This window comes from Neofelis nebulosa, chromosome 2, assembly GCF_028018385.1.
Source record: "Neofelis nebulosa isolate mNeoNeb1 chromosome 2, mNeoNeb1.pri, whole genome shotgun sequence".
In the NCBI taxonomy this organism is placed as follows: domain Eukaryota; kingdom Metazoa; phylum Chordata; class Mammalia; order Carnivora; family Felidae; genus Neofelis; species Neofelis nebulosa.
In genome coordinates this window covers 52,539,062-52,566,207 of record NC_080783.1, presented here as the reverse complement: position 1 = coordinate 52,566,207, position 27,146 = coordinate 52,539,062, and the positions used below count along the sequence as shown (strand labels likewise).

General features: G+C 37.6%; 2 protein-coding genes across 5 annotated transcripts in view; one reads left to right on the top strand and one right to left on the bottom strand.

The window, feature by feature from the left end:
* Nucleotides 1–21,056, top strand: part of ITGA4 (integrin subunit alpha 4) — a 94,940-nt gene extending 73,884 nt beyond the window's left edge. Inside the window, exons 18-28 of the mRNA XM_058712382.1 lie at nucleotides 5,376–5,526; nucleotides 6,890–6,985; nucleotides 7,672–7,751; nucleotides 8,114–8,203; nucleotides 10,499–10,589; nucleotides 13,132–13,239; nucleotides 14,037–14,162; nucleotides 14,776–14,895; nucleotides 16,711–16,809; nucleotides 17,194–17,313; nucleotides 17,889–21,056. Coding sequence (XP_058568365.1) covers nucleotides 5,376–5,526; nucleotides 6,890–6,985; nucleotides 7,672–7,751; nucleotides 8,114–8,203; nucleotides 10,499–10,589; nucleotides 13,132–13,239; nucleotides 14,037–14,162; nucleotides 14,776–14,895; nucleotides 16,711–16,809; nucleotides 17,194–17,313; nucleotides 17,889–17,984 — 1,177 coding nt within the window. The 3' untranslated portion in view covers nucleotides 17,985–21,056. The remainder of the gene's footprint in view (nucleotides 1–5,375; nucleotides 5,527–6,889; nucleotides 6,986–7,671; nucleotides 7,752–8,113; nucleotides 8,204–10,498; nucleotides 10,590–13,131; nucleotides 13,240–14,036; nucleotides 14,163–14,775; nucleotides 14,896–16,710; nucleotides 16,810–17,193; nucleotides 17,314–17,888) is intronic.
* The window catches only part of CERKL (ceramide kinase like), a 109,570-nt gene continuing 101,073 nt past the window's right edge, over nucleotides 18,650–27,146 (bottom strand). For 2 of the 4 annotated variants that reach the window (XM_058712392.1, XM_058712402.1), the window contains 3 exons: nucleotides 26,732–26,828; nucleotides 21,180–21,355; nucleotides 18,650–20,526 (listed from right to left, as the gene is read on the bottom strand). In XM_058712392.1, the coding sequence (XP_058568375.1) occupies nucleotides 20,445–20,526; nucleotides 21,180–21,355; nucleotides 26,732–26,828 (355 nt within the window). In that variant the 3' untranslated portion in view covers nucleotides 18,650–20,444. Of the gene's footprint in view, nucleotides 20,527–21,179; nucleotides 21,356–22,332; nucleotides 22,937–26,731; nucleotides 26,829–27,146 lie in introns of those variants that run through there. The other 2 variants (XM_058712414.1, XM_058712409.1) reach the window with 2 other exon arrangements.

Below are 27,146 nucleotides of genomic sequence, written 5' to 3'. Positions count from 1 at the left end.
TTTAGAAAGATGAATTACATGCTTTATACATGAAAACATGCTAATTACTAACTGTATCTTCCAATCTGTGTTCTTAGGCTGTACCTCTTGGGACATCAATGAGTTTGCTCCTATTCAAATGCAATCTTCTTAAATGTCAGTTAACTGATATATTGTGGTTGATGAGAATTTTCCAGTATTTTCTTTTTTCCTGAAGTCAGTAGTAAAGAAAAAAAGAGGATGATTTGTCACATGGACCTATAGGCCACTTGCTGCAGGCTAGGTTTTTGTCAAAAATAAATGAGTCCTGTACTTTGACACAAGTACATTATCAGTTTACAATTAGATTTTGTTCTAACATCTTGATTAAAAACACGTTAGCTATGAAGCATTAATTCATTCTATCAAGGCAAACTGCATTCATTATACTAAGACTTGAGGATTTCTCATAAAATAAAATAATACTCAGGGAAAACAGAGCCTCATGCTGAAATACATCATTTTTCTATCTTTCCTCTTTCACTTATTAAGTTATGATTCTGTATGTACACAGTACCTTGATTTGTTTAAATTATGTGGGTTCTCGGCTGCTTTGTAAATTTCAAGTGTGCATTATGCATGTTTTAATGAAGAATGAGCTACGATTCCCGGGGAAAGCTCTGGTTCAGCCTTGTCGCACTTCCAGATGTGCACCTGGTCCTTTATTATGTCTCACATAAAAAGCTGGTGGGTATCTCTCTGACGGCACCTTGTTAATGAATCAAGATACAGTAAGATGTATATTAAAAAAAAAAGAGAGTAGAATTGTAATTATGGTAATGTGGCAAAATAGCTTAAAAATGGAAAATAAACCAGGAGTATAGCCGCTGAAATGGGAACATTGTGTTTCTCTTTAATTTGCTGTTGTCTTGGAACCTAGCTGCTTATGCAGTACTTTCACCTTCTGTTGCTTGTCTAAGTGCCAACTTCTTTCCCAAAGGTGTTCAGTGACTAATGCTTTGGGTACAAGCCAGAATATTTTATAAATGTCTATTTCTAGGCAGCTCTTCTACAAGTCTTAATTAAACTTTAATGTCAAGCTGAAGTTTACTTTTAGAACCTCCTAGGCTCCTGTAGTTGTGATGGGACTGTAGAGCAGTGGGGGGTAATGTAGGATAGCCATGTTCTCCCACCTTCCCTCTCTGCCCTCTAACAGCTCCACCAAGCAGACGTGTACTTACGTAACGTAAAGGTTTACGCCGTAAGAGTGATCAGTCACAGGCATTCCCTAAGATGGCGGGAAAAATGGAGCCTGCTGCCACAGAGTAGCATTCTCCCACCTGAAATGGTAGCCATGGTTTAGAGTGACTGTTTTGTTTAGTTGATACACATCCTTGCAGAAAAGCTCCAACTTCTCAAACCCAGGGGTTAGAAACTAGAGATGCTACGTATGAACATGTTCCTCATTCCCTTCTCCTCAATGTCTCCTGAACCAACCAAGGAATTATGAGGTCTGGGGCATTGTTTTCTCTGATGCTGCATCTGATGCCATCCGAAATAACAAAGCCTTTGTTATTGCCAGAATAATACAGATTTTAAATATAGTCCTATTATGTTGTATGCTTATTTTGAAACTAATGGTATTTCTCAGTCAGATTGGTCTGTGGTACAGCCAGCAAACTTTTTCCATGAAGGGACAGATAGTAAATACTTTAGGCCCTGTGGGACAAAGGTCTGTCTCAGCTACTCACCTCTGCCATCATAGTGCAGAAGTGGCCACAGATGAAGGAGGATGGCTGTATTTCAGTAAACCTTTATTACAGAACCAGACAGGGGCCCAAATTTGGCCTGTAGGCAGTTTTTGAAACTGTACTCTATGGGATGTTGGCTTTTTACATGACAGTTCTGTGGTACATTTTTTTATTTATTGATACACTATAGTTCCCTATATTTTATTAAATATAGTTTTTTGGTATAATTTAAGATGGTTGCCAAACTTAACCAGATTTGGAGATTTTCAAGAGTTAATCCTGGATTAACAAACTATAGCGGTCTGCTCAGAGACAGACTAACCCAAAAGAATTATATTTATATGTTCACCAAAAGACTGTAATAGCTCCAGACTAGGACTGCCCAAATTCCCAATGATAATTGAATGGATAAATAAAATGTGGTATATTTACAAACTGCAATGTATACACCAGTGAGCATAAACAATTTAGAACTCCATGCATCAATAGAAATTAATGTTACAAGCAAAATTTTAAGTACAGAAAGCCTGATACTTAAAAATTCTCTGTGATTCCACTTACATGAAATAAAAAACTGGGCAAAGCCAGTCGATACTAATAAAAGGAAGATGATGGGTGGGGACAATAACTGGAAGGGAGGGGGGCAGAATATCCTATTTCTTCTGCCGTTAATATGTCTTCTTGATGTGGGTGCTCCTTTCTTCAGTGCATTCAGTTTATAAAAATTACTGAGCTGTGCTCTTAGGATATGCATATTTTTCTCTTTGTACTATCGTGATAAGTAAGTGTAAAATGAAGAAAAAATCAGGATGAGAGGGGAAGAATTTTTAGGTATAAGTGAACTGTCTAACTTCTTAGAGCTATACCATTTGAAGTTAAAGAGTACGGAGAAGTGTCTAAAATTGGCCCATTCCAAGGTTCATAAAAATAATTCTCAAAAATCATACTCTTTCCAGTATTGATCTTGCCATTAATGTATTGGTCAATTCAACAATTGTATTGCCACTACAATGTCAGTTGTGTGATGGGGTACAGATCATGTGAATGTAGTAGATGTTTACTTAATGAAACACTTAGAATTCACAGAACACAGAACCATGACTGTAACTTGGTAGAATTTATCATGATGAGTTAATGAACTTTTATGTATCCAGCATTTTCTCCACTCTTTTCTTTAGTGTTACCCAGTCCTTTTTAAATGTTTGATACAGTTGTATACCACGTATATTTTTTGAACACTAGTTATGTTTGCAAGCTCTGAGAAAGCAGTGGTAATCATGATTTAGCATCTTCTGTCTAGAACTTATTCTAGTGATGACAAAAGCCAAACCATGCGAAAATACTTCCTTATAGGGGTGCCCAGTGTGCTTTGGGAGAGGGAGAAGCTGCTTCTGTTAGAGAGAATGCAGTGCTGAGTGATAGGGGTTAGCACTGAGTATCCACGGGAAAAACTTCTGAGAACTAGTAACACTGACACTTCAGTGAGTCTTGAACATGAACAAATCACCCAGAGACGTGAAGAGGGAAGGTGTTAAAGGCAGAGAGAGAGCTTCACAGAAGGTACAGAATGCAGGTGTTTGGATACCTGTTTGCAGTTAAGTATGGCTCAAGCAAAGGAATGAGTTGTGCAGAGTAGTGAGGCCTCATGTGCTGTGCTAGTAAGTTAGCACTCTGTCTTGAAGGCGCTGAAGGACATTAAGTGGGCCTATGACGTTATCAAGTTTGCTTTCTTTTTTTTTTTTTTTTCAGTATATGAAGTTTATTGTCAAATTGGTTTCCATACAACACCCAGTGCTCATCCCAAAAGGTGCCCTCCTCAATACCCATCACCCACCCTCCCCTCTCCCCCACCCCCCATCAACCCTCAGTTTGTTCTCAGTTTTTAAGAGTCTCTTATACTTTTGCTCTCTCCCACTCTAACCTCCTTTTTTTTTCCTTCCCCTCCCCCATGGGTTTCTGTTAAGTTTCTCAGTTTGCTTTCTGTAAAGTGACCCTGCCTGGCAGTGTGAAAACTGGATTGGATAAGGAGGACTTGAGAAATCAGTTAAGGGTATAATCCACATTAAGTCATGTTCAATCATGAAGTTTTCATACCTTTATATTAAAAAAAAAAAAAAGTACTCCCAAAATTAAATCTAAATAATCAGAATGGCAGAAAAAAAAAGAAGCAACATGCCTTTGCTACCCTCAGGCAAAAGTGGTTCCTGCCTTGGTTTCCCAGAGCTGCTTATTCACAACTCCTTTCCTTGTATTTATAATATTTGTTTAAATTTTGTTTATACATCTGTCCTTTACTATATATGCTCTATAAGGGTGGGAATTTATTTTTGTATCTGGAATAATGAATATCATGATTATATAGGAGCTTTCAATTACAGTTGATCAGTCATTCATGTGTCTTCACAGCATAAATTTTGAAACCTGTTCTTAAACTCTGTTCCCAGATACCCTTTGTTTGAAATCAATTCAGCAATAACTATTAAATGCAGACTATATGTTTAGTTTATCCAAACACTAATCTTCTATACAGATGTTGATTAGAATGATACACTGTAAACATGGGGAAACTTTCTCTCGTACTAGGTGAATATTTACCTTTCTAATTGTTAGGATTACCTTCACCTGATGCTTTGCCTTGGGTCACATCCTTCACTGGTTAAAAATTAATATTTAAGAATGTCTGTCTTTAAGGAGAGATTATAGAATCATTGTGTACAAGTTTTCTTTAACTCTTCTAATTCTCTAATTGGTAGAGAGACTGGGCTGTGCAGACGTTTACCTTGAGACTTTAGAACATTCCTGCTGTGATACTTTGAATCAGTTCCTTAAGCCTCAGGTTTTTTATATATCAAGGTATTTTTCTGTGGATTTCGTGGACTGTGCATGAGCCAAACCTTCAGAGTAGTAATTATTACTATTACAGATGGTGACTGAGGCTTAAAAATGCTAAATGACCTCCTACAACCCAAAAGAATTAGGCCAGAGCCAGAACTTGAACTCACTCACACCTATGTCTAGATTCACAGCAACCTTCTCTTTCCAGTTCATGGGACGATGAAGCATGGCTGCAGTTCTGTGTTTAACTTGGTCTGGTTATTGGTAGAAGTAGCCAGCCTGCCTTAAGACATTGAAGGTAGTGCGACAGACTGTAGTGGCACCCGCTTGCTGGGCCTAGCGGTCCTTTTCATGGGCTGTGCTCATTCCACCAAAACATCCTCTATTTTGGTGGAGGTAGTCTCCCTCTTCTCCTTTTCTCCTACTACTCCCCATTTCCCCCTTCGGTCTGGGCAACAGCTAGTTGCCCAGAAAAACAGTGTCTTTCCAAGGGTAAAGAAAGAAAAGAAATAAACATCTTCACTTTTGGAAAAAAAAAATACTGTGAAATATGAGAAAAATCTGTTAAAGTATAGAAGAAGTGAAACAGAAAATGTAAAGCAGATTTGCTTAATTACAACTAATTAAAAATAACAAACTTCCTGGGTAATAGTTGGCTGAATTTATCTGAAACATGAGAAAGTGAGTTCTTTCGAGCATGAATTTGCATCTACTTGAGTGAGATCATCTCCCCATGGTGTTTTTCTAAATTAGTATTGTATGTTCAGGATAAACGAGGAGATGGGATTTTTATTTCCCAAACAAGAACTAAATATTAACATCAATTTTCAGGCCACATGAAAATAAGACCTATCTTGCTGTTGGAAGTATGAAGACCTTGATGTTGAACGTGTCCTTGTTTAATGCTGGAGATGATGCGTACGAAACGACTCTGCACATCAGACTCCCCTCTGGTCTTTACTTCGTTAAGATTTTAGATCTGGTAAGTTTCAAAAACCACAGTCGCATTCGTTTTTTAAAGTGTAAATGGTATACTCCATTTCATCAATGTTAGGCCTCAATATTTAGGGTAGATGCAGACTTATCACTCAAGCTTCCGTTGATTTTTGAGACTTCGTTCATGCTCCTGATCAAAATGATAAGTTCCTTGGGATCTGAGATCAAAAGAGTTAGCTTCCTGCTTCCAAATGCTACTGTGTGAGAGACGCAACTGTCCAATTGTCCAAGCAAGCTGTTCGGGTGCCATTGCTTTTCTCACAGATGACATGCTCATTTGGTGCTACAATCCTGCTCTTCTTGGCTGGGGTCCCTGCACAGGCAATATTGGTCCTCTAAGCTGGGCTCCCATAGTTACTGCTCTTCATTTTAAGTTCACATGCTCAGTATTGTTCCCAAAGAACTTCCAACAAATACCGTACAACCAGCAGTCTTCCACAAATTCTGACATCTTGGTGCCAACCAGATCACAGGCAATTTCTCTTTTCCTACAAGAGTTTGAAGCACCTAGAGACCTGTTCTTACCACCATGCCTCAATCGTCAACACTTAAATCCATCATCCAGGCATTAATAAGGTTGATTTCAAAGGGAAAAGCCTGTCACTTTCTCTCTTGATGCCTATCTTATCCCTTAGCAAATGTATTCCTCTCTTATCCAGAGGCCATCTCTTCAAACCAAGGACATGTAGAGAGGTCTTTGACTCCTCAGAAATAAGTTACCCTTTTCTCTAGAGCATCGGCAGCCTATTTGCAATAGTATGAGAGAAAAGTCAAATATTCAGTGTATGTGATATGTTATATGGTATATATAGTACATATAGTATATATACATGTCTAGTGTATATACATCTACAGTATATAGCTAACAGTGTATATTTATATACATTTCTCTGAATATTTGACTATATATATCTAATTGTGATGACCGTTATTACAATTATATACTTTGTCACATTCTCACATCTCAGACAAGAGGGCCAATGAAATATGGACTTCCTTAATTCCTTGCTTCAAGGTTTTTCAAGGAACTGGATCTTGAATTAAATAGACAATACAAACAGGGATGAAAGCTACAGGTCCAGGAAGTATTCTGTGGAAAATTTACATGAGTATTAAAATATACCAATATATGTGTATCCATGTACACACATATTTATAAATTTTTATTTACATATTTATAAATTTTATTTTTATTTCTATTTATCCCCAAAGTAAACAGAAAAAAAAAAGTCTTCCAGGAGAGCAAATTCTTCAGGGATGATTTTCTTTTAAAAAACCATTTTCTAACATATGTTATAAACTTCGGGTTTCCTTCTTACCTAAGCCAGTTGTTTCATTTTTCCTTTTAGGAAGAGAAACAAATAAACTGTGAAGTAACAGACAGTGCTGGCTTAGTAAAACTCGACTGCAGTGTTGGATATATATATGTAGATCACCTATCAAGGGTAAGCATTTAGCATGTTTTACTAACATGAATATAAAATATTTTCTATTTCTTCCATGTTTATGCCACATGCAAATATAAAATTTACCGTTATTATTTATTTGCTTAGAGTAAGCAGCTAAATGATGAAATAAAACTCCAACCAACTGGGCTTGAGATTTTTGAGATTGTGTTTATATTCTTGGCAATGTTCACTGAAAAAAAAATTTTTTTTAAAAGCGGGGGCACATGTTTATGTCAAGATGGGCATGTGAATGTGTGGATCAGGATTCTGCTACCCTGTCTCACCCTTCTCCAACACTCCCCCCACCCCTCTCCACCCCAGGTGGTCCTATCTGCCAGGCATGTTACCTCTGCTATACAAAAAGGTGTTACTGGCAAGAGTCCTCACTCAAGTTGTTAAAGCATCTCTAATTTTGTCAGTCTGGACCTGCCTGTCTTTACATTTAGAGGCGGCTTTGTCTCTGAGTGTCACTTGTGGAAACGCTGGTGCTTTAGAATTGCCACAAACCCAACAGCGTCCCCATAGCTCACCGCCTAAGAGAGGGGTAATCTGTGCTTCCAGAACTTAGTCTCAAGTCTGCATTCCACAGACCATAAACATTAAGGGAAATTAAAATTCAGATTATAAAAAATACTACTTCTACGTTTAAAAAAAATGGGCATGTCCCTCTCTGCGTTTTACAGATAGATATTAGCTTTCTCCTGGATGGGAGCTCACTCAGCAGAGCAGAAGAGGATCTCAACATCACAGTGCATGCCACCTGGTACGTTTCATTGTGAAAAAGAGAATTGTGCTACAGGAAATGGACCCCTGACTTTAGGGTGTCGGTAGGGCGGGGGAGTTAGGGAGAATCATTGGAGCTGTGTTCCATTGTCTGGCGGAGAAAATTTCGCTTGTGTGATCTAAGGAAAAAAAAAAATCTGTGGAGCAAATAACACTGTAAATAATGGGAGCAAATTTTTGCCAACCCTGTCATAAACATTTCTTACTACTGCATCTGCTTTTTTCTCCACTCCCCAAAGCCTCCAAGTATATTAGGTATACATGGTATGTGATTAGTTCTCTCTGAAGATGATTTTTATGCTTGATGGATTCTAACAGGGTGTCTTCTGTTTGCTTCTGTAGTGCAAATGAAGGAGAAATGGACAATCTGAAGCGTAACAAAGTGACTTTAGCAATACCTCTCAAGTATGAAGTCATGCTATCTGTTCATGGGTAAGTAAATACTAAGGCCTCCTATAAAGCTGAGAGCTGATTTTATTTTTTCATTTTTCAGATGTTGGTTTATTTTTGAGAAAGAGAGAATGAGCAGGCTTAACGCCATCAGTGCAGAGCCAGACACAGGGCTCTGTCTTACGAACCACGAGATCATGACCTGAGCTGAAATCAAGAGTCAGATGCTTAACTGACTGAGCCACCCAGGAACCCGGAAAGCAGATTTTAAATTCTGTTTCTTCTTACATTATTGGTCTAAAATATATTTAAGTTTTTTTAAGGAAAGATCCAATGCTGTTTCTGTCCCTTAGCCCAGACCTTAAGTGTTGCATTCCCTTGCTTATCTGTTCGTTATTTTCATGCACTCTATAATCATTACTGAGACTTCTTCAAACTAGCACCCAATTGGAGATTTCTTATTGGAAAAGTCCCATAAGCCTCTAGCAGGTCATGCCCAACCTTTCAGTTTTATGCTGTGCAGGCCAGGGGCCCCAGTGTGGGGGCAGCATTCAATTGGAATGAATCAAGCTCAGTGGCTATGGCAAGCATGAAGTTCAGAGAAGCATAAGCTTGGTCAAATCACCACTCTCCAGAGCCCACATCTACTTCTGTGCCAAAACGATTGAGTTATGAGAGAGCCAGCTGCAAGGTGTTCCCTGTCCACTCTCCATACCCATAAATTATGGAGTTTCTCACTTGTGGCCTCGGAGCCAGCATTCACTGGTTCCCCGCAATGTTAAGTGACTGATTGTGTGGACCTCCTCAGATCAAGAAGGAAATGTATGGAGAAAGATTTAAGGGGTATTGAGAAAACCTTTTGTGATTTTATTGGAAATGACTCAGGCTATTAGTCTTTAAAACCATTATTTTTAAAGGAATAGAAGATAGGAGATACCAAACACACGGACTGATGAGCTTTTCTTGTTGCTGTAAATAAAACCATCACCAATCATTTTTAATCACCCATAGAGATGGCATGTAATTATATAAAGAAAAAATGATGGGGCACTGGGTAGCTCAGTCGGTTAAGTGTCCAAGTTCGGTTGAGGTCATGAACATGACTTGTGAGTTCGAGCCCCACATCGGGCTCTGTGCTGACAGCTCAGAGCCTGAAGTTTGCTTCAGATTCTGTGTCTCCCTCTCTGCCCCTCCCTTGCTCATGCTCTGTCTCTCTCAAAAATAAACATTAAAAAAATTTTTTTAATAAAAATGGTGTCTGCAACTGAAAATATAGAGTATCAAGTTTGCGAGATAAAACAAGCAAAAGAAAGAGGAAGCCATTCAGGAGAGAATCTAGTGAGTCAGTGGGGAGCAGAGAAGAGCTGATGGCATATTCCTGGTTTTGAAGCCTCATCTCTCACCTCCTTTTCTTGATCCTCTTATGAGGAGTGTCCTCTACGTATGATTTTGGGCAAGAAATGTTCTTTGAGTATAAAACTGCCTAAATCTATAGCATTTCAGTATTTCTGTGTAACCAGTCTTTAACATGTATTACTTCACATTAGCTGACAAATGAGGGCAACTGCTAGAGTTGGGATTCCCAAGAAAAATACTTCTTAAAGTCCACTACTGATGTATATGTCTAATCACAGGCAAAAGAATGACAACCTTGTATTCTTAACCAAAAAGTTGACCATACTTACTGACGTTTGAACTGTTCTCCTACCTTGGGTTTCATTACAAATAGCCAGCAGGAATTGGATTATAGAAAGAACTCCAGGGCGCCTGAGTGGCTCAGTCAGTTTAGCTTCTGACTCTTTATTTCTGCTCAGGTCATGATCCCACAGTTGTGAGATTGAGCCCCATGTCAGGCTTTGCACTGATAGTGAGGAACCTGCTTGGGTTTCATTCATTCATTCATTCATTCATTCACTCACTCTCCCCACCTCCCAAACAATGAAACTTAAAAAAAAAAGAACTCGAAAATAGGTAAAATAGGTTGATTTATAGGAAGATAATAGAATTGTAGGGAAAAGCTAAGAATTTGTCTCCTAATTGTCAAATTGATGTGAATCATTTGAGAACTAAGAGAAAAGGAATGGTCAGTTCTGGGAAGACAAACAGAGGATATTAGTGAGAAAGAGCACATGGCTTTCTGCTTTCATTACATTTCACTAAATTCTTATCTTACCAAGAAACCAAAAATATTCAGTGGTGCTTAGGAGGCATCTGTAGTTGGGAATATAGTCTTAAATGCCATATTTAAGAGAGATGCAATAATCCAGACCAAAGAGAAAGACTGTTGATAATACCCCATCAAGTAAGACAAATCAAATTTGAATTTGTTTCTTTCAGGTTTGTAAACCCAACTTCATTTGTGTATGGACCAAAGGAAGAAAATGTGCCTGAAACATGCATGTCAGAGAAAATGAACTTCACTTTTCATGTAAGAGAAGTTGATTGTTGGGATATTTGTAACAAACTGAGAGCTTGTTCCTGCTGTATGGCTCCAGAGGACATCATATGCTGTGATGTCCCTCAGCCCAGGACCCCCATGGCTGACAGCAGCACGGTTACTCATGGACTTTCCTCCTGGGTTCTTGCTTCCCCCTGCCACCCTCCCAACCCTTATCTCTATCCTGTTACTGAAGCCCACAATTCCTTACAATACAGTGGGAAGGAGCAAACATAGGAATGGAGGTAACTGCTGAAACACACAAAGTTATGGGAGGAACTGCATCCACTCAGGATGCACACAGAGATCAGGATAGGTTGAGGTGTGAATCCGTGAACTCTCTTCTTGATTCAAGCTTTTATATAAGCGCTGACATTACCCAGTAAAGGAAGCTCTTACCTCCTTCATCTCCATTTAAGATCTGCTTGGTCAGCCTTTTAGGCCATAGGTAGATGGCCTGTTATAAGTGATGTGTCATTCATTAAATAATCTTTTTAAAAAGAGTATCATTATCCAAACATATTAATATAAAGTGAAACTTTTTAATGTTTACTGTCAAAGTTTTGATGCATCATGGATGGTGATAATTGGAGATAATGGCCACAAAAATATTTTTTGAACCAAAAGCACTGCCCAAACATTCTTAGAGCCATAGAACAATCTATAGAATGTCAGTGAGTCTAGATTTAGGTACATTAATATTTTGTAAGGCCATTTTTTTTTTTTTTTTTTTTTTGGTAAGGCAGTGCTTTTAAAAATGGATATCAGAATCAGAATCACTTGAGGTGCTTTTTCAAAATGCAAATTCCTGGGCCCTGCCTCAGATTTAGAGAATGACCTTGGAATCCTACTGAGTCTATGTATACCCAACTTTATGTTATACTAATACATCAGTGTTGAAAAATATAGCTCTCTACTTTGAAGTCCCAAGAAATGCTCCTGTCAGAGCCCAGTGGGAGTTTGTGCTCTGTTAAACTAAAACAGAAACTGCGCTAAACTCTAGAAGGTCTATTTATTAAGTTATAATTAATAGTTTTTTTTCCAGTTACAGTGGAGTGACTGGGACTGGAGGTACTTTGAATCTCTAGCTTTGGTGAGGCTGTGCAAGTTTGAAAATGTTCTTAAAGGTCTCAACATTACTAGGCAAAGAAAGGTGAAGAATATTTTAGGTTAGACTGATCATTTGCAGGCATGAGGAAGATGTCGTCTGAGGGTCTGGGCAGTGCTGGTTACCCACTGCTTGAAACTGCCTTTTGCAAGTGCCCTGTGCCTCCAGGGCCTAGCAGTTTTCATAGACCAGGTACACGTTTGTTCTCCTAGGTCATGTGCCTTCTAAAGATTACTGCAGATCTATGAGTGATGCTGTTTCATTCAGATTCTGTGGAACATCAGATATTGTATCGGTTCCATAGTTACACGCCCAGATGGCAATTATTTTGGCCCAATTTCCTTCTTCAGGGAGCTGCAATCCCGAGATTTATCAATAAAGAAATATCATCTACCTATGCATTATTCTTCATTCATTCATTTTGAGAGAGAAAGAGAGAGCAAGTGGGGGAGGGGCAGAAAGAGACATGGGGCTCGAACTCATGACCTGAGCTGAAACCAAGAGTCACATGCTTAACCGACTGAGCCATTCAGGTGCCCCATACCTATGCATTCTTTTTTTTTTTTTTTTTAATGTTTATTTATATTTGAGAGAGAGAGTGCAAGCAGGGGATGGGCAGAGAGAGAGGAGACATAGAATCTGAAGCAGGCTCTCAGCTGTCAGCACAGAGCCCAGAGCCAATGTGGGACTTGAACTCACGAACCGTTGAGATCATGACCTGAGCCGAAGTTGGATGCTCAACCCACTGAGCCACCCGGGTGCCCCACTACGCGTTATTCTTAAAAGGCTAGATGTGCATTACTATTAAAACCCAATAACCTACCCCCTTCTGATTTTCTGAGTGTATCAGCAGCATCATTACCCTGAACTAAAATATATTCTTATTCGCTTACTGTGATGATGATTATCCTCTCAACAAAGTGATTTTGTGAAAATAAGACTGAGAATTAGAATACCTGAGTTTTGGTCCTAATTCTTGTCACTTTTTAACCATCTTAGGCACATCATTCACATCTCTGAGACTTTTCCTGAGCTGGAGGATGATAAAACATCAGCTCACCTCATGGGACGCTTGTGAGGATCAATTGATCATGGTTTTTTTAGACACATAATGTCCCATACAAACGTATGCTGTTGTCTTTTTCTTTAGACTATTTCTGCAATAATTATCAGCCTGGGCGTTTCGGCCTAATCAATATCAAGGAGAGGGCTAGGAATAATGAATAAATTATTAGCAAACATTTTTAAAGTTCTGGATATGAATATTCTGTCTCCTTTTGCTATGCAACTGCCAACTGCAAACCACCAGCACTATAAATGTTGCATGAAACCCATGCCTCCCCCTGAAAAATCATTGATATCTGTACCTATGTTTATGAAAAATATTCTTAAGTTGCTAAAAGAAAAACTTTTCCTCCTTATCAGGTTATCAACACTGGCCATAGCATGGCTCCAAATGTCAGTGTGGAAATAATGGTACCAAATTCTTTTGCCCCCCAAACTGATCAGCTGTTCAACCTTTTGGATGTCCAGGTAAAAATGGGTTCCTTCCTTTAACCTAAGTAATATTGCTAAAATGGATATGTCTGTTAACGTGTTGGAGTCCCACTGTAAGCTGTGAACGCATCATGCAATTACTGAATATACTTTGAGTGTTACACATTACATAGAACTGTCAGGTCGTAGGGACTTCCGCATTTGACATATACGGTATAGAACAGAACTCTGTTCTGCCATCTTCAGTGCGTTTTCTTTGTGAAATGGCCCTGTGGAAGTAATTGTTGGTGAAGTTCTCTATAAATCTTGAGGCTGCTGTTGGAAAATCAGTATTTCAGCCTTCTTTTTAAAAAAAAAAAAATAATATTCTTATGTTGATGATTACATCAGAATTATTTTAGCTTACCATCTTCCAGACAACCAGCCAGCAAATAAATCTGCTATGTAGATTCGAGACCTAATTTTAAAATTTACTTGAATTCCAGATTTAGACAGCAGGATATGCTGATATAACATGTTACTGTTTTGTGTCTAAAACAAAAGAAATTTTAATTTCATGGTAATGTCCAAATGTCCATTTTTTACATTGCCTTTAATTTCTGTAAGGTTAGGCCCTGTATCACTTTAGCATCTGTATCCCACCTTGTTAAAATGTCTCTGGGTTTTTGTGTTTGTGCCATAGAGACTTAATCTTTCCCAAATCTGTCCAGAAGATAGTTTCACAATTCAGAGATACTTGTTATATTTTAGAAAAGGTAACCAATTGGACCTTTCAAGTCCGTGTAGCTTCCGCCGTTCTTTCCAATATGGAGTAACATTTTTCTGTCTTATAGACTACTGCTGGAGATTGCCATTTTGAAAGTTATCAAAGAAAGTGTGCATTAGAGCAGGATAAAGGTCCCCTGGAGACCCTGAAAGACATCTTCAGATTCTTGTCAAAGACTGATAAGAAGCTATTGGTAAGTTTCATTTTTTTAGGTTGTAGGTTTTGCTTTCCAACACACAGAAGTGAAACCTTAAAACCAAGAACCACTGGGTTTGAACTGTCAGCTGAGTGTAGGAAAGAAACAAGTTAATACACTTGCATGGGAGGAATAGACATGATAGGAGAGATAGACCCAGGGTTAAATATACTATACAATTTCATTATTTATCTAAACCAATGCCTACTTCATGCCAGCCAGACATTGTTCCAGACTCTGTAGAAGGCCAAGATATAGTACTCAGCTGAGCAGACTTTGTGGCATAAGATTATCACTCCTTTCATATTAGTGAATTTATGAAAAAACAAACCCCCCAAGGAAGCCATCTCACATTCAAATAATCCAAGTTTAACAAGGAATATGGAACATGTGACTTGGCAAGGCTCTGATTAGGAGTCTTTGTTGTAACTCTGTCTCAGAAGGTTAAGTTCCTAAGAATGAGACCACATGCTTCAAGTTCAAATACTTCTTGTTATAATTTATAAAACAAACTCCACTAATGGGAGATGTTTAATTCCATGTAAAATATTTTAGCCGTCTTTAATTTATTTAGCCGTCTTTAATGTAGCTTTTTGGTATTTTTTTCAAGTTCTGCATAAAAGCTGATCCATACTGTTTAAGTCTTTTATGTAATTTTGGGAATATGGAAAGTGGAAAAGAAGCCAGTGTTCACATGCAGTTGGAAGGCCGCCCATCTCTTTCAGAAATGGTAAGTCTAAAATACAATGACAACTTTGTGGATAAGTTTATACAGAATCTACAGATTCAGTCATCTTATTTAGGTAGGCTGGTATGTGAGGAGGCATTGAAGTAATTAAAAAGGTATGAATAGTAAAATTGGGAGTGGAACTCTAAAAGTGTTTCCATTTATCTCTTTAGCTGAATACATTGTCTAAATGATACAGCTTTTGTAATTAAACAGATAAGACTGTAGAATAGACTATGGAATAATTAAGAGGTTTATTTTAGAAAGCATGTCCGACTATTTATGAACCTTGATTAAGTCAAAGAAATGGACTACCTTAACATTTTATGTAACCTTAAGGTTTTTTCTAAACTACTTGAAATTATGCATAAAATTTAAGAAGCAAAACTTTCATAAAACCCAACTAAAACATCAACATTCATCAACAATAAAACAGAAACATACAATAACAAATAAACATCTTGGACTTCTTCCTGGAAATGAGTATGCATATTTATGATTACTGACATAAAATTAGTTTTATCTGGAGTTCTGTTCTTCCATTTCCTCATCTGATAATCTCTTGCAGGGGTGTTGCAGACTAAATGAGATACTTTTTTTGTAAAGCATTTAGTGCATGGCATATAGTAAGCCAAAGAAAATCAGTGGTTTGGTTTTGTTTCAAGAGGAGTATTTGAAATTGCCACACAGTGGTAAAGAGGATGGGGGGGGGGGGTGCGGAATAGATGCACCAGATAGGGAATTAAGAAGACTGTTGTGATTCCAGTTGTGCTAAAAATTGTTAGGAGACCATTAAAGTTATTTAAACTTTAGCAGTTTGCCCTCTCCTACTCTTGAGGTCCAGGTTACTAAACAGTGGGCACTATTGGCATTTTGGATCAGATAATTCCTTCGTGTTAGGTGCTGTGCATTGTAGGATGTTTAGCCCATTGCTGGCCTCTACGAACTAGATGCTGGTACACCACTTCCCAGGTCCTGACAGTCTAGAAACTGCTGACTGTCGTCTAGGGGATAGAAGCATTCCTATTGGAAACCACTGCTTTAATAAAATATGTAATCTATTTTTACCCCTAAAATTCTCCATGTTCTTTCCAAAACATTAAATAACATTTGTGCGGTAGTTTTAACTTTTGAGGGTCATAGACTTCTTTAGTAAAATTCCTAAACAACATATTCTCATCTACCTCAATGAATACATACATGAGAAAAAACCCTCAATTTTACATGCAATTGTAAAAGGTCGTTAGAGTCTGTGGAGCCCATCCCCAGATTCCTGAGCTCCATGGATTCTTGGTTATAAAGTCCATCTGTTAGGTAGTAAAGCTCAGAGTTCACCTACCAATTTTATACTGGCATGCTATAACTACCTGTATCGTATTTTTCCATTACGGTATTAAACTATAGGTATTTTACAACAGCAAGATGATAACACTGTTTTAGAAAAAAAGAAAAGCCTAGATAAAATAAGTTTGAGGAACCATTTATCAGGTGAAGAAAGTCACCTTTGGGAAAAAGACTGAAAAAAGAAAAAAAATACACTGCTAACTATTACAAATACCTAAAGCAAGTTATCTGCAAAGTAGTCATGTTTAATAAAAGGATTTGAACAAAATGATGCCAGGAAAATTAATACCACGGCTGTGCCTTTGGAAGCAAAGAAAGCATTGCATTACAATTAACCACAAATGGTGAAATACACTGGGGAAGATAAGTTGTAAAATTCTGAGATCGTAGGTAAGGATCATGATAAATTACTAGTACATCTTCATGAAATAAAACTATGAGTCAGGCTACAGTGATCTTTCTTTTATTTAACAGGATGAGACTTCAGCGCTCACATTTGAGATAAGAGCAACGGCTTTTCCAGAGCCTAATCCAAAAGTTATTGAACTAAACAAGGATGAAAATGTTGCACATGTAAGATTACCCCTTTACCTGAAACATTACAATTATAGGGAAAACCTGCTGGGGTGTTTAGTCAGGAAAATAGATTGACTAGATCATGGAGGGCTTGAAATAGTTTACTGAGATTTGGCATTTTCCGCAACTGGTGCCAGGAAAGGACGCAGATGGCTCGTTCAGGAGGCAAACTTGGTAGCATTAACCAGATGAAGAACCATGGTGCAAGGCCATCCAGCTCAACAGTTACCAGTGTTTCCTAGGGTTATTAGAACCGGCAAGAGAAGGGGATGGGTTGTTCAAACTACTATGGGAATCATGGGCTGGGGTGAGGGTGGGGCTTCACAAGGAACAGAAGCAACTTTTAAACTGGTGGCTCTTTCTTTTCATTAATTTATGTAGGTTTTCCTTGAAGGACTACATCATCAAAGACCCAAACGTCATTTCACAATAGCAATTATTTCAAGTAGCTTGCTACTTGGCCTTATTTTACTTTTATTGATTTCGTATGTTATGTGGAAGGTAAGTCATTAATAATTACCAATGTCAAACCAAATACAACATTCTTGACTTTCACAAAGTGACTTTTGCTACTCCCAAGTTATTAAAGTATTGCAGTACTTTTAAATTCCCAAATGAGTATATAGTACTGATCTCCCATTTCTCCTGACTTCAGCCAGTATTCCGACCATAACACTAGTTTTGAAAGATGTTCTAGAAAAAAAGCATTTGGATGGGGTGCCTGGGTGGCTCAGTTGGTTAAGCATCCGACTTCGGCTCAAGTCATGATTTCACAGTTCACAAGTTTGAGCCCCCTATCAGGCTATGTGCTGACAGCTCAGAGCATGCCTTGGGTTCTGTGTCTCCCTCTCTCTCAAAAATAAAAATAAAAAAAGCATTTGGAAAACACTGCATATTATTTTTAATGTCCATTTTGGAGAATGTGGGTCACTGAGCAGTCCCGGAGTAACAAAAATAATGCTCTTTAAACCCAGTATTTCCCATCTAGATTTTACTGTCTACACGGGACAGTGAGTTTGATAGGAGTGTAATATGTTTGTAGTAATACGCTAATGATTATGCAATGCCATTTTCAGGTTGGTTTCTTTAAAAGACAGTACAAATCTATCCTACAAGAAGAAAACAGAAGAGACAGTTGGAGTTACGTTAACAGCAAAAGCAATGATGATTGAAGACATCTTTCAAATTGAGAGGACAACGGACTCAGGTTAACCAAAGAAACTTAAGATGTTGTTTACAACACTGACTTCTTCTATGTACTTCTTTTACTCATGACCTTGTGACATATTGGGTCTCCATGCAAATGAAAAATCTACGCAATGATTACTCTTCGAGAGGAAAATAACTGCAAAGGGAATATTTAATATATCCAAAGAGAATCTTTCAGCTCTTAAATGGATAGAAAAACACTAAAGCATTCAATTTATTCAAGGTAAGTAATCCCTTGAAGATATTGCATCTGAATTCAATCATATTGAAGAAGTAAACAACTCATTTGGAGAAGTCTTGGACTTGAAATAGCATTCCTTTAAAAGAAATTATTTACCATATGTGCTTGCTTCAGTAAAATAAATTCCATGGGATAGGTAATGATTCATTTCTAATAGATCTTTGAGACTTGTTTGAAAAATCCTGCTAAATATCTTCAGAGAACATACTTCCAAGAGCTGTTCCTAAATTTTTGAATGGATACAAGAAGACCACTAATGTTTTAAAGTGGATTTTATCTTTAAACACCTTCATTTGTAATACCTTCATGATGGGCTCTGATTTATTCAGACTATGTAGGAGGATTGTGATCCTGATGAGCAAACTTCAGAGTGAACTTATACACTGGTTTGAGCTTAATAAGATGACTTCTGAATAATTGTTTATACAGCTTTGGGTTTTTTTTTCTTTCTGTATATATACATAATGTTTTAAAAGAATATATGTTTATAGAGGTATAAATCTGCTAGTCATCTTAGAACACATTTTTATTAAGGGTACCCAGGAGTAAATTTCTAAAATCCATTTTCAGTGAAAATTTTTTGCTTATGAAAACAATACTTAAAAATTCTAATTTATATTCTGAAACATTGTGAATGTTGCACTTTAGCTGATATTTCAAATATTAATACACTGATATATGTAAAATATGGAAACTGTACCTCACTAATGACTCTTAAAACCAAAACTCTACAAAGAGCCTGATTAGAGGCCAGTATTTCATATAAATTAGATACTGAGTAAAATATTGACTATCAAATTAAGCAAATACACCTCCTTGTTTAGATGTTACTCTTTCTCTTCAAAACTATGTATTAAATGTGTTTTTATCAGGTCTATAAGAGCATTCTCTTCTGCATGGAACTATAGAAACAAAATTTAGAAATCTAACTTTACTGATTTTGCTTGTTTTCAGTGAATAAAATGTGCCATCAAAATTTCCATCATAGAGGTTTTAGTGACGAGTGAAATATTGCCTTTTCATTTGCAGATACAATCATTTTTTGTAATAGTTATTCATGCATGTGACCTAGATTCTGATAGCTGCAGATTATAATTTCATCTGAATTTATTTATTCTGTCTTTATAACCTCTGTATAAGGAAGCTGTAGGCAATTTTGAAAATCTGTTGATCAGGTAGTAAGACTTCCCTCTAATTTAGCTATTAGGGAAAATATCTCCTTAGCGGAAGCCCTGCCACCAGCTGTCTCTCTCAGCTGAAATTTCTAGAAGTTACCTCTTCACAAGCCCTCAGTATATAATTGCTGACCCCAGAACAAGGTTGTGAAAGTGACTGGGTTTCACTCCTCGAATGCTGAGAGCAGGAAACCTCCTGAACTCACTGTCTACCGGTAGTAATTAAGCTTTAAAAAGTACCCTTTATATAAGCAAAAGATCTGTTTTTTCATTACCTAAAAAACAAAGTAAGTCTTTCAGGAGAACCTCTGGGATCAGTGGTGGAGGATGATCCCTGAGGCAATTGAAATTTGGCACTTTTCTGAAATGATAGCATTTTCAGTATTACTGAGTACATTGAAACCAATGTGTTATAATTGTTGGATAACAGGACTTTCAGAAGCACAAAGAATGCATCTCCTAGACCGTGTGATATTTTGTGTAATTTAAAATTTGCTATAAACATCTGTGTTACAAATTTTAAAACACTTTAAAGAAAATCAACAGTTTTTAACTTTCAGGGAATAGTCACAAAATTGGTACCATAACAATTTCTTTCCTTTTTTGGCAAATAATGTAGATGTTGGAAAGATTTGAAATCTAGATTAGTACCTCATCAGGGCATCCTTACATAAACTCTAGTCCATGTGTACCAGGCTACAGGAAATTTCATGTCAGGACTGATGGACTCAAATCCTGAAAAGTTAAAACAATCATCCTGTAAAATCAGTAACTCCAAAGTAAAAGAATTTAGATGTTTTAAGTATATGAAATAGTTTCCATTCCAATGCTTTCCAAAACCCATAATTTAAATGGTTATATTGCCTAATTTTTTAAAGCTCTAGAAGCTAATTTTTAGTAACAAAATAGCAAATTTCTTTAAAAAATAAGAATTTTGTTTCCTATTAGGATATGTTTAAAGAATGACCATATTCCCTCCCATTAAAATTCTATTTTGTACATTCCTTTTATAAACAATTACAGTTAACTTCAGAATCATTCATTTCTTCCATGCTTCCTCCATAAAGATTGATAAGTCTTGGGTGTAATCTGTAAAAAAGATAGGTGTGATTATTTCATCAACCTATCATTGTTCACATATAGAGTATGGTACATGATACCCAATACAAATCTACCGATAGTTAAACATTGGAAGAGCTGCAGTCTTGTAAAACTGGGGGGCCTGATAACTCAGCACCAGTGATTACTATAAAATCCAGGCATTGTGCCCATAGAAAGCTCACAGCTAGTGGTGTGCTCCTGCGTACTTTTTACCCATTGAGGCATAATGCTTACCAACAATGAGTTTGCATAGTCTTAAACTTGTTTGTGCCAGTTGTTCCTGTTACTTATACAGTATGTACAATTGTGTCTGCATGAAGTAAGTTGAATGCTTTGGAAAGACTGGAAATATCAAATGTAAACTGTAATCCTGCATTATCTGTATAGTTTAGGGGGAATGATAATTTTACAATGCCAATAGAGACTCATAAATTGTGGTTGAGTCTATATGAAAATGCTTTAGGTGTATATAACAACTGAATAAGTGTAAAGTTATTTATTAAAATTGTACATCGGTCTTTTTATGCTTCCCTAACTTACTAATCTAAAAAAAAAAAAACAGTCACGACAAGGAGACTTCCATTGCCCTCAGTTTTGTGTCTACTGGTGGACACTTAAGGCGGGGAAATAATTACACTTACTTAACATGGACCTCTGATGCGACTTCCACTAAATCACCATCTACATTCCAAGGGAAATTGTTTTCTGAAGCAGCTGCATGCCTCCCAGCATCCTCCTCTAGATTGGGTGCGCTATTAGTCCTCGGACGAACTTTAACCTCTTCAACAGTGTAAGTCTCAACAAATGGAAAATTGAACTAAATAAAACAAATGTAAATCATCATGGTACTTGCTTTATCCCTACACTGCTAATGAAAAGAAAGTTCACCGTGCTCTCTCTTGCATGTAAATATCAACATGCATGACAACATTGTTATAGCATTGAAAGTCTATGCCAGGGATCCCCAATTTCTTTGGTAGACTAGCTACTGGCAAACCTGTTTTATGACCAATAGATGTGTATGCATTTGTATACAGTACCATACAATTTCCAATTAAAGACTTAGTTTTTAATACCTGTCGACACAGAAGATTTATATAATCCACTAACTTGTCAACTTGTATGGGTGACGTCAAGCAAACTCTGAAGTTTCACACTTAGAATTTAATTAGGAAGAACCTCAGTCTAAGCTTATGAAGGAGAAAAGAGAAAGTCGATCTGATGTGAGTTTTGCCTGTGTTCTTCCTGCCTCGTTTCCCACTTTAAAGATGCACACATGTTGCAAGACAGTCGTTTGCTTTCTGAGCACTCCACATGGTGCAAGGTATCTTCAAATTTCCATTTTTCTTGTTTAAGGAAAGTTTAGTGGAAAAATATTTATTCCCATAAATAAGATAACCAAATACCTTTTTAGTAGCAATGTACAATAATAACTCATTTATTTCACTTTTTAGGTAAATGACATGGGGTTTACTCCTATTGTTTTTTTTCCCCCTTCCACATATGAACCTCAGTGAGGTACAGAATTTTAAAAGTTGACAGAAAACTAACATTCTCCCCCACACCCTTATTTTACATATGTAGAAACCTAAGTCCAGCAGATTTTACAGTTTATACTGTATAATGCAGTGGGTTACGTAATGGTTTATACTGGGTTTACATGGTGGCATCGGCTGTTCTAATTGAGGTATAGAATTAGAGTGCCCCAAGTAGCTCTCTGTGCAACTGCTTGGCAGTCACTGCATTAGACTTCCCTTCATCTCAGACATAAAGCCATGGGGACCTCATTCCGTGTTAATTTGTAAAAAAGAATGTGTTTTAAATGAGTCATTGATAACTGGCTGCTATGGGTTAAATTGTATTCCCAATAAAGATACATAGAAGTCCTAACTCTTGGTGCCTGTAAATGTCACCATATTTGGAAAGAGGGTCTTTGCAGATGTAATGGAGCTAAGATGAGGTCGTCTGGTTGAGCCCTAATACAACATGACTGATGTCCTTTGAAGAGAAGAATGCCATGTGACAAAAGAGTCAGACTGCAGGAGACAACTGTAAGCCAAGAGATTTCAAGAAGTGATGGCCACCACCCATAAGTCTATTATCTTAAACCCTCAGTTTTCATGTGCATACTTCACAAAATGAAGCTCCATGCATCCCAGAAAATTCATTTCCTATGAAGCCACATTGGTAGATGGGACTTTAGGGAGCCATGAGCTTAATACCTCATGTGAGGGTATGTTTAAGATGTGAGGAAGAGAAGTGAACAGTTAAAATTGTGATACATACAAGTGCCATGATGGTGTAAGCATAGAGTTAAAGGACAGAAACAAGAGGCAAACAGGCCCAGGATGTTGGGTGAGCTTCCCATGTGAAGGAGTCTTAACACAGAAGAGTTAGCCTGAAGGAGGAGAAGGGAGGAAGATTTGGAGAGGAAACATTTTCTGAAGTATGGAGATACGGCAATCATCACGCAACTACAAAACATTGAGCATACTGTGATATTGTAATAGTGGTGTTCTGGCACTTTTACAGAAGATATAAACGCCTGTGTTTGATTTTTTTTTTTTTTTTTTTTTTAGAGACATAGATGGTATCATGGGCTGAATTGGGTCTCTCCCTCAAAGTCATAGGTTGATATCATAACCCCTTGTACCTTAGAATGTAACCACAGTTAGAGATAAGGTCTTTAAAGGCATGATTAGAAGGAGGTTTTTAGGGTAGGCCCTAATCCACTATGACTGGTGTCCTTAAAAGAGGAAATTGGGACATACAGACACTAAGGGATGTGCATGCATACAGGAAAGACCACGTGAAGACATAGCCAGAAAGCAGACATCTCTAAGCCAAGGAGAGAGGCCTTGGGAGAAATCAGACCTGTCAACACCATCTTGGACTTCTTATCCTCAGAATTACAAAAAATAGATTTCTGTTAAGGCACCCAAATCTATCGTATCTGTCATGGCAGCCCTAACACGAGTACAATGGCGAAAACATAGGAAATCTGGCGAGGATGGCCAGAGGTGAGGCAACATAACGGCCAGAATACAAGGGCCATGAATTCTATGCTGAGGAAATGAGATGTCATCTTGACAAGAATGAGCAAGGCACTGAAGAATTCAGCAGGAGAGAAACAGGTAAGTGTTTTAGAAAAGTCCCTGTAGAATTAAGTGTGGAACACAAGACCAGAGAAAAAGGAAGATCAGAAGAAGGTTGCTGTAAGAAGGGATTAAGTTTCAAATTAAGGTGAAAGAGAAATTTCAGAAACATCGGAGAGGAGAACGAACAGAACTAATTGGTGGGCTGGTTGTACGGATTGAGAGAGGGAGAGGAATCCAGAGTAACTCCAGGATGGGTAGAGTTTCACAGCATTGCCCTGTGTAGGGAATCATAGAAGGAGCACCTTTAGGGGAAAGACAATAAGGTCAGCTGTGAACGTGCCAGACTCCAGATGCGTGGGTTTCACAACTTGAGCACACAGGAAAGCACAGTGGTCCTACGATCAGCAGAGAAAACAGAACCTCCAAAGTGTGCAAAGCTCAGACGGTGGTTCAAACAAGGGGGAGGGCACACTCAGGACAAGGTATCACAAGAGACGACAAGGCAGCACACAAGTCCTCAAGGAAGGACTAACACTTAAGGGTCTTAAACTCCCTACCAGAAACAATGGTCAAAGTGAATGGAGGAATGGAGGAATGGAGGACAGGAAATGGAGGCCAGTGAGAGGACAGAGTTGAAAAGAAGGGTGGTATTTTTCTATTTTCGCAGAGATGGGGAAGGCAAAACTAGTCACCCCACAGACAGTGGTTTTCATTATGCTCTAGAACTGTCAATATATATGTAGATTCAGTTAACCTGGAAAAGATGGTTCAGAGACCTAGACTGTGGCTCTCCTGAGGCTGCAGTGCCATGTTGTCCTTTCTGGATAGCACAACTACTACGAATTAGTGAATTATATAGAATCTTATCTGTATGTGGTCTTTATAATGTTCCATGATTTATATAAACTTACATTTTTGAAAACGTCACCATGAAGGAAAGACACTAAGAGACTACAAATATACACACACGTGTACATATGTGTATTTTTTAAACATCTCACATTAGGGGCGCCTGGGTGGCGCAGTCGGTTAAGCGGCCGACTTCAGCCAGGTCACGATCTCGCGGTCCGTGAGTTCGAGCGCCGCGTCAGGCTCTGGGCTGACGGCTCGGAGCCTGGAGCCTGTTTCCGATTCTGTGTCTCCCTCTCTCTCTGCCCCTCCCCCGTTCATGCTCTGTCTCTCTCTGTCCCAAAAATAAATTAAAAAAAAAAAAAAGTTGAAAAAAAAATTAAAAAAAAAAAAACATCTCACGTTAACATTGCTTAAAAGCAGTGACCTTGGGAATCCATCTACTTACGTATATATGCCATTACATCGAACATTTTTAGAATTTGTCAAAAAATCACAGAGCAATAGCATGGACTTCATTTTAGTAAAGAGCTAAATCAATCAGAGTTAAGTCTAATGACCATGCTCCCTTCCTCCCTCCCTCACACACACACACACACACACACACACACACACAGTTTTTCCATCAAAAACAAGACATGGCCAGTAAGTGGGAAAAGCAGGTTATAATATATCTTGCATAACATGATCTCACTTTAAAAAAAATTCTTTCCCTATATAGAATTCTATTCACTCTGTCATTGCCTTTATTTTTATAGTATTTATTACTTTAAAAATCTGAAGAAAGCTATTTTCATGTTGAAAAAAGGACGTCTATGGAAATTACCTTAGAAATTTGCCCCTTAGGCAATTCCAAAAGAATTTATTTTCATAAATAATTTGTGCAGGTGCCTCCCTAAAATAAATACAGAGCTTCTCAGGGTAAGTAACCTTCAGGTTAATACTCATTTAAGCACTCACATTTATTTAATAGAAAAAGATTAAGAAGTTTATACCAAGGTAATGACACTGATGATCTCTTGGAATATCCAATTTTGAGTATTTCTACTTTCTGACTTAGGAAAAATAATGAACGTACAGCCTTTAGATTAAGAAAAATAATATTTCAAACAATATGAGTCACATCCCAAAAGGCATACATTCCTTTGACAATCACTGCCTTTCCTAAACACACGCACACGTGAAGTTACTACTTCAGCTCACAACCTACCTTACGTCTGCCTTTGTCTACATTGGGACTATAATTTTTAGGATACAACTTCCTAAACATTTCATTCAGTTGGTTGCTCAGTAAACACTCATCTAATAACGTAGTGGGTAGTAGAGAACTGAAACTTCAGGGGAACTGCGTATGAAAGTTTAAAATTATAAAGGGGCAAAATGTGAGTCACCACGGCCATTTCTGCAAGCAAGATTCAGCTGCTAGTGACTCAGTGTCCTCTCCTCGTCTTCCTGTTTACTCTCTCCAGCTACATCCAGGTACACTTTTATGCCTTTAGGGAGTGAGACTGTAGGGTTTTACAAGCAGACTGATAAACTTCAAGACTCGTAATTTCAGAAATCACATATTTCGGGACCAGTTACCTAAAAACTGGGTCAAAATCTCTGCCAAAAGAATGTGGCTTATAATAGGTATTGCTTCTCTTTAAAACAAATCCCGTAAGTAGAAGTAAATCTTCTCTCCCTCTACAACCACACATCATAGTTCTGAATAGAATAATGACTAGCTAAACATGGTGTGTTTTAAAAATACGTCTGCCTATCTATTTCAATTAGCCAAGGTAGGCAGATCTGTAAATAAAAGTCGGGAAAATCTAAAGGTCATAACTTTTGAGAAAGTCTCCTGCTATAACATCAAGATTAAAATATCAGATTTCACTACTTTTCATTCTGAAGAACAGCTGAGTATATAATTTTAGCTTTAATTTACTTCACATTTCAATATAACACTACATTTTCTATTTTCTCTTTGCACGTGTGTGCACGCACACGCATGCATGTGTGCGTGCGCGTGCACACACACACAATATATGTAACTGCCAATTCCTAGCTCAAAAAGGGCAAATCTATATTAATATGGTAGATACTTTTCAAAATTTGGAGGAAACACAAATTTGGAAAGAAAAAAGATTAATCTATTTAGAAAAAACGCCTTCTTAGGAAGCCGGATTTTATGTCAACTCTTGCAGCATATCTCTCCATGATTAATAGCTTTGCATATAAGTAGCAAAAATAATGTACCATACCTGATTCTTAACACTGGCATATCTTTTCAGGTGTTTTATAAATTCTGGCCGAGAAGTATTTCGTGCAATTATAAGAGCCATGCTTCCGTTATTTAATCTGAAATTAAATTTTTATACAGGAAACTGAGAAGTTTATTAAGTGATTGCAACCGAAATTACTGTGTATCATTCCTTCCAACAAACATCATGTTTACTAGAAGTTTTAGGTAAGATAGGTTAATCATCATCACATTAAATTTACCTAAAATTCTTAAATCTTATCTCGCTGTATTATTTTTAAACAGCACAGACCTTCAAATTAATTCGATTAAACAATTGACTCCCTTCTGAGCAAGCTCTTATATTAAGGGCTTTTTAAAAAAATGAACCATCAGGCATCCTATTCATGTATCAAGACATCATTTAAAATCCAATG